At 44.4% G+C, this 15351-nt stretch overlaps 2 protein-coding genes across 5 annotated transcripts in view; both read right to left on the reverse strand.

Annotated features, from left to right (window-relative positions):
* The window catches only part of KDM3B (lysine demethylase 3B), a 48933-nt gene extending 46995 nt beyond the window's left edge, over window positions 1-1938 (reverse strand). For 2 of the 4 annotated variants that reach the window (XM_058848609.1, XM_058848608.1), the window contains exon 1: window positions 1671-1938. In XM_058848609.1, the coding sequence (XP_058704592.1) occupies window positions 1671-1835 (165 nt within the window). In that variant the 5' untranslated portion in view covers window positions 1836-1938. Of the gene's footprint in view, window positions 1-1619 lie in introns of all 4 variants that reach the window. The other 2 variants (XM_058848607.1, XM_058848606.1) reach the window with 1 other exon arrangement.
* A 2021-nt stretch (window positions 1939-3959) lies between these two features.
* Window positions 3960-14449, reverse strand: LOC131583961 (C-terminal-binding protein 2). The gene is made up of 9 exons (XM_058848621.1): window positions 14322-14449; window positions 13589-13743; window positions 13354-13498; window positions 11288-11494; window positions 10465-10679; window positions 9537-9667; window positions 9197-9324; window positions 8537-8657; window positions 3960-7504 (listed from the first exon to the last, which is right to left on the reverse strand). Exons 1-9 carry the CDS (start codon window positions 14368-14370, stop codon window positions 7333-7335), a joined length of 1323 nt encoding a protein of 440 aa, XP_058704604.1. The 5' UTR covers window positions 14371-14449; the 3' UTR covers window positions 3960-7332.
* Between the last annotated feature and the right edge of the window lie 902 nt (window positions 14450-15351).

Genomic DNA, 15351 nt, shown 5'->3' on the forward strand with positions numbered 1-15351 from the left:
GTAATTGAAACCATCCTTATATATGAGAAAGGACAAACTTAGGTAGACCAAAGAGTAGAAAATAAATTTTTCCTAGCCTTTATCACACCTAGTCCACATTATTACCTTAGAAGAGTATTTCCTAAGCAGTGGTTCACTGCTTGGTGCCAACTCATCACTTTTTCTGACAGAATGAATTTAAAAAGAAGTCTTCTCTGATAGTATATCAGAATTATCACAGCATAGTGATAGTATATATCATTATCATATAGATAGTATTTATTATTGTCACAGTAGCATTCACTATGCATGGAAGAATCCATGAAAATGCTGAATGTCTCACATTATTCTAAATTCCACCTTTACTATTTTACACAGTTCACATTTTACAGTTCTTGCATAGATTTTTGAGAATACACTGTTTAGAGACAGCTACACCTCTGAAACAGTATTAAGTGGAAGTTTATTGATGAAAGGAACTGGGGAGAGAACTGCAGTGTGAAGGTAATGAATTCACACATCAGTGAAAATGCAAGAATACTGATGACACATGTCCAATGCAGTCTGCTACAAGAGCAGCTCTTCAGCTGGATCTTAGCCCTGACACACTTTCACAATCCAGAGTGTCAAACATTTGACACATTTCCCTTTTGAAAAAAACCTTTCTGCATAGGTTTTTCTTTCCTCCTCCTTGAAAAAGTTAGGCAGCAGCTAGAGTACATAACCACAGCTCCCAACTGCAGACACAGGGTGCCAGGCCCCCCAGGTTTGCAAAGCCAAACCCAGCACACTGCTTTCTGCTGACAGCCATAGGTGCAGTTCTAGAAAATGGCCAAAGAAAGCATTATTAGAGAATAGATGCCAAGGAAACAGTTCAAAGTTGGAACTCTGCAAACAAGCCCAAAGAACTTATAGTAACTACCAATTTTCAAAAAGCTAATCGTAAAGGGAACTAAAACTCTTCACAAGCAGAGAACCTCATTCCTGCTACCATGGGTCACTAAATCAAGACACAGCCCTGCAAAGCATGCCAGCACTTAAAGAAAGTGCCTGCAGAACTGACACATGCAAAGAGTAACTCCACCAATACATTTCAAGAGCTCTTTTTAGGATCTCCACCCAAGCATTTCACTGAGCTATAATAGAAATAAACCAAACGAAGGTTAAACAGTTAAATACATGAAGCCCAAATTCCTACAATTAAAAACAAAATCGGAGACAAAATCAAATGGATGAGCCTCACTCAAAACTCAGCCCTCAAAATATATTTTCATATATAATTCACGCCGATCGAGAATATTTACTATCTTCCCAGTAGAAAAACAAAACAAAACAAAAAACCCCAAAACAACGCTTTGAGGTTATATACATACAGATACATCAGCACCAGAAATGTCCCAGACGTATCTGTTTCACATGTATGTTACTTCCAACCACCGCACCGGCGGTGCCGGACCCCTCAAATCGGTCGCTCCGCCCTTGCACTCGTCGCAGGCTGGGCCCGCCGCTTCCAGCCCCGGAGCGCGTCCGACGGGCCCGGCGCTGCAGGAGGGCTCGGGCCGCGGGCACAGCTCGGCAGCGGAATCCCGCCCGCCCCCAGTCTAGCCCGGCCCGTCCGCGGCCCTCGCAAGAGGCTCGACCTGCGGCCCTGTCCACGGTGCTGTGCGCCCCACTCCTGCCCCCGGCCTCACCGCCAGGTCCTGGGGCACCGCTCCGCTCATGGCCCTCACGGTGCCGCTCCGCCAGGCCCGTGCGGGCAGCGCAGGCCCCGGCTCCGGCCCCGCCGTCTCGCCCTCGCCCGGCGCCAGCAGCAGCAGAAGCCGCTTCCCCACGGGAGAGGCCGCCGCGTCCGCCATCCCCGCCGGGCAGAGCCGCCGCCGTCGCCCAAGCGCTCCGGCCGCAGCCGCTGCCCGAGGCACCGAGAGGCTCCTGCCCCGCGCTGGGCCCGAGCGCCGCCCGCCGCCGTCCCGGCGTGCACTGCGCGTTCGACCCGGCCCCACAACGCCCCGCGCGGGACGGGCGGGACCCGGACGGTCTGAGGGGCCGTCTGGAGAGACGGGCCCCGCGGCGGAGCTGGAGGGCGCTCGGCGGGCACGCGCCTTGTCTAGGCAGAATCGCTCACGACCGCCAAGTTCAAAACCTGGAATTATCGCAGAAATTAAGGAGTTTTAACCTAAATTTCGAGGTAAACACACAGAAGAAACAGTGCCTGCGTCTCAGGCTGGATCCCACACATAGCATGAGGAACTGCTGCCGACCCCAGAGGACCGGCAGAGCCGCACGGGGCGGGGTGCTCCGCTTTCCAGTGAGGCAGATTTTGGAAAGGGGGTGCATTTAGGAAGTAATTAAGATGCAAAATCAGTATGCGAATGAATTCAGCTGTCATGATGGGCTAATACATCTGAACAGTTACCAGGTAGCATAGCACAATGTCCTAAACCTGTCCCTTTTCAACATGAACCGCAAAATATTTAAGCATCCTCCAGTTAGAAAAATTACATGTGATTTTATATCTGTTATATCTGTTATTATATCTGTTTCTGCTTGTGCAGTAAAGGCACAGCAGCAGTGATATACACTGGAATGAGGAGCAGATACTATGCTCCGTACCAGCACAAGGATACTCTTGGGGAAGTAGGTTCTTTTGCATGTATTGTTTCTTCACTCCGGCAGAGTACCATTTGACACTGAATTTGCAACAGCAAAGGCAAGTTGATTGCTTTCACTTGCATTTATTCAAATGATTGTGCCCGCTTGTTTTAAGCAGATGACATTTCCTCTGTTACTTTCAAGTTAGAAGGATCCAATGTACTGACTGGAACATAGGTAAGGCAATGCCCAATACCAGTTAAACAACTATACAAAACTTCAGAATATCAGCGGCATTAGCACTCAGTGTTCTCCTCCTGTGTTGTACAGCATCTCAGAGTTTTGATTTACTATACACCACTAGATTTACTAACTCCCCTCTGCCCTTTTTTTTAAGTACAGTACATACATGAAACATTACTGAATGGTAGCAGAGCCATTATGTCTTGCATCTAAGTAAGTGCCATGGTAAATCCAAGATCAGTACTACATTCTTTGAAGATCAGTCTTTGCCCTCATGTCTTCTTTACTGAAACAGTAGGATCATCAGCTGCACACCAGAAATAGTACCACCATATGAAAGATTCCAAGTGTTCCTATGTCCCTTCCCACTCCACCAGCTCAGACTCCCATTGCCGTGATAAAGCAGACCAGCATTTCCTATCTCCCAAGCATGGTGCTGGATATTCCAATGGCATACAGCACCAAGTGGGCCAACAGTGACAGAATCCACCAGCACTAGGGGCTTCCTAAGTGTCATTAATGATTGATCCAGACAGCATAGGCTATAAGGCATGGATTAAATTCAATTTATGAAATACCTAACAACTTTTCTATGCTAATTCTGTTGCACCAACCTCTATTCCAAGTTAGAAAAATTAGTTTAATGAGCTGTGTGTTAATTTCAAATACCATTCTACTGTGAAAGGGTAAAGACAGCTACTGCTGTTAAGCTACATACTTACATGGCTGCAAAACCAGACATCACAATTTCAGCTTGTGAGAAATCAGGTAAGTAACCACCAGCCTACATACAAAGGTGTCCCTTAAGCACTGAAGATGGCCTCTTCTCCAGACTGCCACCTCCACAGCCTTGACTGATGGTCAATGCTACAGCATACCAAGAAAGTTATTTGCCAGAGTGGCTGATCCAGGGACTGATTTTGTGGAATTCACATAATTTGAGAAAAGTGGGACTGATGCAGACACTCACCTGTACAAGTTTTCAACCCTTCCTTTCAATACTGTATCTAAGGCTACCCCCTTCCATAGACAGCAGCCATGTTCTTTGGAGAACTTTATTAAAATATATCCAAGAAGTAATCAAACATTTTCTAATGAGCCAGAAGAGAACTAAAGTTAGGAAAACATCTGTACAGAGGACAGTACTGTTTTTGTTTACATGCTTTATTTCAATGTTTCACAGTTTAATCATTGTCTACAAAAATATATTTCTGAAACTCTGAGTCCTCTATAAAAAAAGCTGGTCAGCAGCAGTGACCCAGCAGTGACAAATAGAATGTACCTTGGGATAGTGTGAGCACCTCCTGTAAGCAGATTAGTGTGGCTAGGGAACTCCTGCCTCACCCTGGGAGACTTCTGCTCTTCTGGGATTAAAGCTCTGCACTAGTTCTGAAGGAAGGCATTAAAAAAAAAGTCATTCCACTTCTATATACTGCACTAAGCTTGGGAGGGGGAGCTGCAAGTTATCACACAACAAAGAGTGCTAAGAAAGCACTTGGCACTCGGGGAAAGAAGACCTCAGGATGCTTTAGTACTGGTAAATTTTTCTTTGAGTTATCTGTTCAGAACAGCCTTTGTCTGGTGATAATAGGTTCAGGCTGTCAGCAGAGGTACAAACGGCACACAAGCAGAGTAATCCTATAAATGCAAAGACAGTCTTTCTTTGAGGACAAGATCCTGTTCATTTTTACCTCAACATTTTCTGCTGTGGCTTTAATCAAGGGGAAAATTACTGTCATATCCATTAACAAGCCAACATCGTGTTGGACAGAATGGAGCTACTATCGATACTGTCAGCTTCAACTTCTTGGTACCCAAAACTAGGAATATTTCTTACATCATCAGTCATTTAATTCCTATGCTTACTAGTAACTAGTGTATCTAGCCACCAAAAATATGAACTGAGAAACTCAAGCTTCCCCCAAATTAAATCTTTCTACTCTTCCTCTGCTCAGTTGACTGTCTATAGAGATACTTGCAGTTAAGAAGAAAAAAAAAAATAAATTGCCTCTTCTAAAAAAATAAATCTATCTTGCATTGTGCTCTAGAAAAGACAAGGTCAATGTACTCTGATCCTCAAAGCTCTTAACTAGAAGCCCCTTACCACAAAATAATCTCATACCTGAACCCCTAAGCCGGGCAGGAATTTTCAGCAGCAAATAAAGAGACAGACTGCTTCCCTAATGTGGTAATAGAAGATGAGCTCTCTGAAAACTTTTCCACACTTGCCCATCAGAAGATCTTTCTGAGCCAGCAGCTTGTGAAATCTGAATTTCCTAGAGATCAGAGAATTCAGGAAAGTGCTGATAGTTATTTTAGGTACATCTGCAATCAATGGGCTTCTGAGCTCCAGGCTTTCGTTCGGAAAAAGTTCTCCTGTAACTCATGCCTACCACCAGTCTCAGTCTGATCTGCTAAACCTGAGCAGCCAAGGAGGTATATGAATTTGAAGTAGAATCAGAATCATCCACAAAAACACAGAAGACAAGAAACTTCACTGAGACAAATATATTATCAAAAAAAGAAATTCAGCGCTAGAAAACTAGTCTCGTCTCACTAATACTAAACAGCTACAGTGTAAAATTTGTAAGAAAACACCTGAAGTTTACTTCTTGACTATCTTCCTTTCTTGAATTGCTGTGGGGAGTGGAGAAGGGGAGGAGAAAGAAATGAATCACTGTATTAGTAGTAAGTCACTACAGAGAAGGCAGTATTGGAGAAAAATTTTAAACCAGGAAAAAAAATCTGAGAACTTACTTATTCTGAAAGCTTTCCTTACCTTCCTAAACTAAACAGCCTAAACAGAGGACTTTGTCCGTACTTTAAGTTGTTTTTCCAGTCTGTTCCCGTCTGTTCAGCTTCCAGTCACGGACACACAACAGAGAGAATAATCAAGGGAGGCAGAGAAACCCACACATAGGGTATGCCTCCCATATAGCACCTACTTTAATATATCCAAACAACATGAACAATCAATCAGATATTGTTACATCTTGTGCATGGAAAGGCTATAACTGAAGTGTAACAAGATGAAATTAAAGGAAGTCGTGGAATTAAAGAAAAATCTTCTCATGTGGAACCTCTTTTGCTGAAGACTCCACACCCCTCAAAGAAGCGATTCATATTCAGTCATTTGTGAAATGGAGAAGACTTGCCAGCAACAATCCTGCCTTGGCTGCAGGTGAAAAACTGAGTGTATTAATTCCCCTGTTAGTATCACAAAGCTTATTCATGTAAAACAAACTGCTGTCTTGTGTTGCCCTGCTGCCCTGCCCTGCCACAGAGATGCAATATATCACAATATCATAGAATCACAGAATATGCTGTGTTGGAAGGGACCCATCAGGATCATGGAGTCCAACTCCTGGCCTTGCACAGGACACCCCAAGAATCCCACCATGTACCCTAAAGCATTGTCCAAACATTTTACAAGATAGGCTTGTTGCTGCACCAGCCTCCCTGGGGATTCTATTCCAGTGCTCAGCCACCTTCTGAGTGAAAAACTTTTTCCTGACTGTTAAAAGCTGCCTTCTCCACCAGCACAAACAAGTGAGATGTTACTTCTAGCTGATGCAATTATGCAAAAAGAAAAAAAAAAAAATCTATCTTAAAGCTTAGAATTCTAGTGTGATGGATCCTTTGTGGATAAACACTGCCATAGACTATGAGGTACTTATGTGTGAGGAACCAGCAACTGCAGCTGCACATTATTGCTACTTGCTGTCTCTCAGTGCATGCTTTTCCTATTTCTGCATTTTCTTACATTCTCCAAGTTTTAGACTCCAGGGTGAACAATTCTGAAGCCTCACCAACATGGTGGCCACCAAAATACATCTGATGACATTTTAACCCCTTCCAAACTATTTTAAAGGCTGGCTTTGACACTGTTACTTTTAACTTCAGGCCTACAACTGCATAGAGAAAACTTTGTATGGTCAAGAACTAACAGTGCCTGCACTATGCCTGTTCTCACAGGAAACATTAATTAAAACAAGCAAAATAACACACAGAGCTTAGCCTGGCTGCCTTCTACCAAGGGCATAACAAAGACAATAGTTACAACTTCTCCAATTCACTAATATTTTTTCTAATATTCCCCATGGCTACACTTAAAAGAGGTTCACCCAAATTAAATTTACGCTAAAAGTCACAGCTGAAAAGTGTGCATTTAAGTTTGAAACACCAAGGACCATCCCCGATCAGGTGGCTTCACTTCCATTTTCAATCTCACAAAGACAATTCCCTGTCCCAGACAACTGTCAGATACATGGGAGAACTGATTCATAAGCCAAGGGGAGGCAAGGTCACTGCTGTCATGCCCCAGAGAAGGAGACAGTTCATTAAGAAATTATAACTAAAAGGTTACAAAATAAAGGCAAGAGCTAAAGTCTGTCCCAATGAAATGTGTTCTCCTGTTGCATGTGAACAGGAAACAGTATCTGTAGGGTGTTAAAGAAGGTCCTAGGAGGAGATGCCCTCCTACTTTTTTCTGCTGCCAAAGGAGAGGAGAGAAACATGCTGCTATTGGTCAGCAGGAATCTCTCTGTCTGCATCCAGTTTGCTTGTCTCTCCTGGGGAAGGGGTACGTGGTGCAGAGTGAGAAACAGGAGGGATCCCATGAGCTACAATCCCTTCCACTACTGGTGGTTCTGGTAGCCCAGGGTTGGCTACTCCCACTACTCCTGGAGGAAACCTAAAACCAACAAAAACATAGAAATTACAAGCTTGTCCAACAGAGTTATTCAAAGGAAAAGGAGCAACGCCCTCAGACGTGCTGAAAACAAATCCCTCTTTCTAACAGAAACACTCTGAGATAGAAGAAAGGAAAAGTCTCCAGAGCTGACGAGCAACAGTGGTACCCTAATGCCAAATGAAACCTGTTTGCAGACAGACCCAGACAGTCCAAGGTCACACACTAAGCATTTGAAAACAGATACAAAATTTACCTCCAGTTGAAAATATCGTGAGGCACTCTATGAAGGCACCTGGAGGGCTAGGAATTCTCTCCCCATCAGCAGGAGGGGAGTAAGCTGCAGTTATCCTTCACTGGGCTCCAGGACAGAAAAAGTAAGAAGCTGAACTAACAAAACAGCTAAATGCAAGACGAAAAATAGGAGAGTGACAGTCATGAATTGCTAATGAACTATTCTTCCATCACTTCCATTCTGCTTCCATATGCCCTCTCCATAAATACATCTCAACTTCTGTAGAGCTGTCATAGAAGGAAAGAAAATATATTTCCTAATTTGCAGATGGAAGACAAATAGAAGGGAAGCAACCTACCCACAATCACTTAGCAGGTTTGTAACAAATAAATACACTCTGTTTAGACTACTGAACAAATCCACTGGACAATGTCTCAGGAATAGTCCATATCTGGGCTACACATAAAAATGGTGCTTTCTTTATATAGCCCTAATGATATGCACAATTGTAGAGTTGCAGTCATTTTTTGAGGCATTCAGCAGGCTTTCTTATATTAAGTATCTCCTGGGCATGTCCTCTGAGGATTTGGAAATGCTGACCAGTATGCAGCTGGAACTAAATATGACCAAGTACACGTTAAATACTCGCACAGCTTTAGAAGTGCTGCTGTTAAGTTTTGGGAAAGAGCTCATACAGAGTACGTAAGAACAGAGACATACCTGTTTGCAGGTACAAGCAGTTCTCAAACCCCTGGCCTATTTCAGCAGGAAGATATGCTTGGATAACCTATGTATCTCACCTGTAAGCTGCAGCTCCGTTGAGTTCTGGGTGGACAGTTGCAGGATCAATATTAGACCACTGAGCTGCTAACAGCAAGTACTCCTTATTAACACAGTTTCTCAAAGCATCAGGTATGTGACCTGCAAGGGCACAAAGAATGACAAAAAACAGAAAACAGGTAGGAGAGAATTGTCCCTTGCAGCATTTACAAAGAAAAGGAGAAAGAAAAAGTGCAAAATCTTTTCATCCACCTCCACAGGACAACACTGGGTATAGGAGACTCTTCCTAAGCATCTGATGTCTGGGGATGGCAAGAAACTGATATTTTCTTCCCACTTCTATGATCGTGTGAAAATTATTGCCACAAACTGCAACTGCCAAGCCTCACCTTTTTCAAGAGACAACAGGTACTACTCAAGGAAAAAAGCACAGAGTAAAACTGTCAAAGGAATTACTGCAAAGGATTTGGAAGACCTAGGTTAAAAGGCTTTCCCAGGAAAAAAGCCACTGTGGCATTAGATACAAGAATTCTCAGAAGACAAAGATACAATTATCAACTTACACTCCAGTTCCAGAAACTAGTTAATGAGTCTAAGTTTTCCAATCAATCAGCATAATCCTTGCAGTGAAATAACAGAAAAACACTAATTCAGCAGCAGCTGCAAATCTTCTTCATTACCTGTAATAGCTCTGCGGATTTCTTTAGCTGCATCTTCTCTGGATTCAATGGAAGCCTGTTCACTGTACCAGGCAGTGTGAGGGGTGCAGATAACATTGGGTGCATCTTTTAATGGCCCCTGAGCGAAACTGGGGGGAAGAAGAAGGTTTTTTTCCAGAAGTGATAGCCCCATCTGTCTTCTTGGGCATCACTGTAACCCAAATAACAACACCACCACCACAAAACAAAAACGAACAAAATGAAAACAAACAAAACCACAAACAAACAAAACCCAAACCACCAAAAGAATCATCCAGTTTAGGTGAACCACCAGACAGCAGCAGGCATGCAGGTACATTACCTGAAAGGCTCAGACTCATGCACATCCAATGCTGTTCCTCTGATTCTCCCCTCTTTCAAGGCTTGTGCTAAGGCTTTCTCATCTACCAGCCCTCCCCGGGCTGTGTTCACTAAGAAGCAGCCCTGACGCATCTGAAAGAAGAAAAATAGTATGTGCAATGAGAATGAGACTTTTCATGGAAGCTAAGTGAATCTTGGGAAGTCTACTGGAAATGAGCAGAGGTCTGCAGTGATTAGATGAGGCCTGGAGGAACTAGGAGTGCTTTCACTGCAAAGCTTACCACAGGGGAAATGCCTGCAAGCAATGCTTGAGAAATTTCCTTTAAAAATCAACAAATAAAACCACAAGACAACAAGGGCAAAAGTGGAACACTCAAGTTCTGCACTCCATATTCATCCTAGTACATTAAAAAAGAAAAAAAAAAAGAAAAAAAAAAAAGAGGACAGGAATAATGAAATCAGTATCTAGCTATACAAAACTGGACTACAATGTCAAAATGTCTCTCATGAAAGCACTGGAAAGCATTCATAGACTAGTGGAGTTTAGCCCGAGACTGGCTTTGCAGTGGGCTTGGGCAAGAGAGGCTTTGGCAGTTCTGTGTAAAACAACGTACACAGTCCCAGCCACACTACATCTAGCTCTAACCAGTGCACTAAATTATTTTAAAGATAATTCGGAATTATGGAATCACCTAAAATATTAATTATAAAGGAAACTACTTTGCAACCCTATTCTTCTCTTAACATAAAATTCTGTACAGCACAAAGCACAGGCACCCGGATCCACACGCTCCCAGCCTCCAAAGGCAGCAGGAGGCACACAACAGAGGCAGCAGGATTCACACGCTCTCAGCCTCTGTGAAAGCAGCAGTTTCGGTTTGCATTCATTTCCACAGTGCTCTGTGGGGGAAATCAAGCTCCTGCTGCACCTGTTTAATAGTGAAGTCATTGATGAGGTGATGGTTATGTTCATTCAGGCTGCAGTGCAATGTGATGCAATCGCTGTGCATTAGTAGATCCTGCAGGGTTCCTACTCGTTGTAAACCCAAGGATCGCTCCACTCCATCCGGCAGATAGGGATCATAGAAAATCACGTTGAAGCCAAAGGACTTGGCTCGCAGAGCCACTGCCTGTCCAACTCGGCCTTCACAAAAGAAAACCCACAATCATCAAGGAAAGGTAAAACAAACTTTAAAGACAAGATACTGGGGTAGACTGGGAGCCTACACTGATGTTTACTGCCAGGGCCCAAGATATTGCAGCCCTGGAAACCCCTAGGATTGCCACAGGGATCCAGAGGAGGCTATTCAGTGCTGCTCCTATGTAGCTAATTCTAGTTCTTCCCCATGCAATAGCCAAAGCTTAGTCAAGAAGCTGTTCTGTTTTCAAACCAAATCTAGACTCTGAGTCAGAGAAAATAATCTGGCTACAAGAACCTGGTGAAGGAATTGGTAGCCACCTTTCAGGCAGCTTTGTTACTGATACAGAACCTAGCACAGAGGGAAACAGTCACTGAGAAGAGCTGTATGAATGTTCCAATTCTTCTAACCATTTGAAATCGAAAAAAGAATACCCAATCCCCTGACATACACCCAACTCTTGAAGATATCCAGAATAGGGCACTAGCATTCCTTAGGAGTCAATGTGTTTCACAAAGAACAGTTGTAGAATTATCACTTTTCTCAGTATGTGATTCTTAGCTTCCCAAAAACATTCACAGTTCTTTTCAGTCTAACAATTCCCATCACTTACCCAGTCCAATGATGCCCAAAGTCTCCCCACGGATACGCACAGCACCTCCAGCCACCTCTCGAATCTGTTCGACACTTGAGGCTCGATTCCCTTCCCGCAGAGCCTGATGTAGCCAAGTAACACGGCGATAGAGGTTCAAGATGTGGCAGAGGGTAGAGTCAGCAGTCTCCTCTACTGAGGAGGAAGGGATGTTGCAAACTGCAATGCCTACAAAGCCATAGAGGTCATACAAGATTTTTAGCATCACAATTCTAAACCAACATAAAGCTCTTTAAGCACTAATGCTGAAAGATAATTCAGTATTCCAGAACTCAAGAAACACAGAATTCATTTCAGAACCTCATTCTACAATAACACAGATGTGACCAGCCATCTTCTAAATCCCCCATGAAATACCATTCCTTCCTTATAAATAAATATCTATTTGATTGACACACAACAGAAAAGCAAACAAACAAGCTGAAATGAGAAAACCAGACCATACAAATGATAGAAGCAACTGACTCTTTTAAGAGATCTGCATTCAAAAAGATGCACTCCTTCCACAGATACTCCTGACAAATTAACAAGCAGACTGTAGAAGAATTGAGACAGATGGCTGAGCTCTTCATGACTCAAGGTCCAGATGCTCACTGCAAGCATCAGTCTCCTCAGGAGCAACAATAAGTAACTAACTCATTAAATGCAGACAGAAGCCCAGGAGCTTCTTAAAATCCATTTGAAGTCAAGCTTAAAAATATCAACACGTAACACTCCCACTCTAGAATAACAGGACCATAAAACCTACGGCTACAACTATCAGGTAAATAAATTAGTAACGCAAATAGAGTCCAAGTCCTAGAAGCAGAAAAGGCAGAGATGGAACACCGTATCAAAATCTGGTAAATCCTAAGCAGTCTTTGAAAAAAAAAAAATAGGAAGGGGGAGGCAGGACACATACCATTTCATTCCTGCTATCCCTTGTTCAACAAACCAGACAAGAAATAAAAATAATTAGATGGAAAAATGGTCTCTTCCCAAACACAACCCTAGTCACTTGCCAAACCAAGGCAACTGTTCTACCTCAAAAGTCCAGCACCTAGCTAAAAACTGGAAATAAACTCTAGGCAATGGTTGAAGACATCAAGGTTTCGTAAGCCTAGTCAGAGGAGACATTTGGCTAAACTCAGAGTGTGCTTTCTCATAAGAATTAGGAGAGCAAAGGCCACAGACAATCCCAAACTTTGTCTCGTTTCACTTTGGTTTAATGAGTGTGCAGTGGGGGAACACAGAAATCTTTGAATCTGAATGAATCAAAGATATGGATGGTGACCTTATGCAGAGAAACATAAGACTAGGTTAGGTTCCAAGCTCAGCACAAATATTTAAAGGCTGGATGAAAGCCAAGGACCTTGACAGGAAGTCTTGAGACTATTCCTTTGAATCATCCAAACAAAAAGGCTCTTTTTGACCTAATTCAAGCACTAGCCCAAAAAACTTGTAAAACTTAAAAAAGAAGGGGAAGGGTACTTAAGTCATGCATTTCACCTATGAGACTAAAAGGTCCAGAAGTCTCACTGCCATCTGTTTAATAAATAGCACCTTTCTGTTACCTGATCCAGACACTTTTCACATGCCTAGGGTTCTAAAGGTATAACTAATAAAGTTTTGTATCAGAACCTACTTGCATATACAAAATTAAGAAGAAAACTCATGAAGCATTTACAGTGAGTTTATCCTGCATCAGCATTTGCAGGTGGCTTTCAGACATCACTTCACTCAGGGGTCACAAAAAGACCAAAGTCACCTTACCAAAACTTACCTATACACCATATTCAGGTTCCTGAATCCTAAACTACAACAGATACCAACATCTATAGCAGAGCAATCTGAAAACTGAGAATCTTTAAGCCATCTACCAGCCCCTCTATTGGTCAGCTTCCTAAAGATACCTGATACTGAGCAGCTCCAAATCTTTGTACATAGAAGTTTTTAAATGCACTCAGCTATAAAGCACAAAAACACATTCAGTGTTTCATTTCACACTCAGTTCTGATCACAACAGGCACCTAATGGTGTTATCATACCTAATTCTGCAGCGGATTTGATGTCGACATTGTCATAGCCACTGCCGATACGCACAATGACCCTGAGGGCTTTGAATTTCTCCAGATCCTGACGAGAAAGGGTAATGGTGTGATACATCAGAGCTCCTACTGCCTCATTCAGCACCTATAATAAAAACCAGTCCAAATCAATATCTAGTTTGGTTACCTAAGAGGCAAAGCTCTACTTCTGAATCTTGCACATCTTCTTGCCTACCTTTTCATGGATTTCCTGAGTTGACTGAGCATCACAAAATGCCACTGTAGCAACATCCTTCAAGATGGGCATCTCCACAGTACAATCTCGTCCATCCAGGAGTGCAACCAGTGGCCGTGCTGGCATTGGGCCATTCACAATAGGAGGCCGTATGCCTATTCAGAAAGTCAGCTGGAGTGATTACATGAAAGACAAGAATCCTGGGAGCCTCATCTGCTACTCCAATAAGTTGCTAACAGTATTTAGGAATAGATTAGGCAAAGCAAAAGACACAAACAGAAAACAAACGCAGGGAAGACGTTGGGAAAAAACCCACAACCACCCCTGCCACCACTTAGATGAAGGAATATAAAGCACGTATTATCAATAATAATATATTAGAGGTGATCTACTCTGCAGCATGCCATCTTATTCCAGGCTCTTGAACCGAATGACAAAGTCGCTTCACACCTCCTCCCCAGTGATCTGCCCCGCCTCCATCCCAGCACGCCCAGATAATATTTCCCCCTTAAGTGAGCAGAACTTGTACATCCACAGAGCCTCCGACAGTCACTAGCATTCGCTCCTTTCCAGAAGGCTGGAGGCAGCGCCTCGGCGGGCGGCGGGGCCGTGCTGGCCTCCGGCCGGGCGGACGCTCTGTCCCACAGGCGAGCAGCGGCTGCGTCGGGTCCCCGCGGTACAGGGCAGGTGCCGCTGCCGCCGCCGCTGCCGAGGGGCGCCCGCCCCGCCTTACCTTCGCAGATCCGGTCCAGACGCTGCCGCTTCACTTTGTGCCGGTCCATGGGCCGGGCGGGTCTGCGCCGCCCTCGGCGCCGTGGAGGGACCCGGGACCCGTCTCTCGCCGCCCGCGCCGCTCCGGCGGAACCGGAAAGACGCCACTGGGCCCACGCGAGCGGCATCGCCGCCACCGAGGTGCCGCGCGCTTCCGCTTCCGGGCCGCGCACCCTGGGCGTGCGGGGGCGGCGGGCCCCGGCGGGACGGAGCCGCTCCAGGCTCGTTCGGTACTCCCGGGTCACAGCCGGCTTCGAGCCGGCTCGGGCTGCAGGGAATGCAGCAGGAGGGTGATTACAAAAAGCTGGGAGGTTGATGCTGGGATGTGGCTTCAGGTCTTCCTAGAGAGCTCTCTGTGCATGAGACAAAACAGGGAGCCATTCGAATAGTTTTGGCTTGTTTTGCCACCTTTGCAGCCGGGTCTCCCACACCTCTCCCGTGCTTCTGGGAATGGATCAGCGCTGCAATACCCGCTCCTCCTGAGAATCCACTACACGGAGCACGACAAGGACATCACTAAGCAAGTTCTGTACAGTTTATTGAAGAATAAAATAAAACTGCTTAGTACACAAACATTCCTGGTACCTGATATGAAGTCCATACAGTTGCCCTACTCTCATACAGCCCTTTCTTCAATACCTCCCACATTCTATTCAGATATGCCACGATATGTTTTAACAGAACTGTGTGTGTTCCTCCTGCTCTGTTGGAGTTAGGTGGGCAAAAAGCAACGTGATAATTGGAACCGCCAGCTGGCGACTGTGTTGGGAGGAATGGGTTAAAAGTAGATGACTGCCTGTGGAGGAGGATTGTATTCAGGAAGTTGGGAATAACCCTTACTAAACCGGTGTGAACACTCCGGTGATTCTCTGGCATGAACCCAGTTTAATGGTGCCTGTGTCTCGTGTGCCTCTGCCAAGGGATCGCCCAGTCAGCAAGGGAAAGGAAATAAGTTACTCTTTGGGGTTTAGCCATGGGTTTGTGATTGTCCT

This window comes from Poecile atricapillus, chromosome 13, assembly GCF_030490865.1.
Source record: "Poecile atricapillus isolate bPoeAtr1 chromosome 13, bPoeAtr1.hap1, whole genome shotgun sequence".
Classification (NCBI taxonomy): domain Eukaryota; kingdom Metazoa; phylum Chordata; class Aves; order Passeriformes; family Paridae; genus Poecile; species Poecile atricapillus.

Coding starts and splice junctions, on each gene's coding strand:
- LOC131583961 (XM_058848621.1), bottom strand. CDS start 14,370: ATGGACCGGCACAAAGTGAAGCGGCAGCGTCTGGACCGGATCTGCGAA. Junction 13,499..13,588: donor CTCAGGAAATCCATGAAAAG/GTAGGCAAGAAG, acceptor TTTTTATTATAG/GTGCTGAATGAGGCAGTAGG. Junction 9,325..9,536: donor CATGAGTCTGAGCCTTTCAG/GTAATGTACCTG, acceptor TCTTCCCCCCAG/TTTCGCTCAGGGGCCATTAA.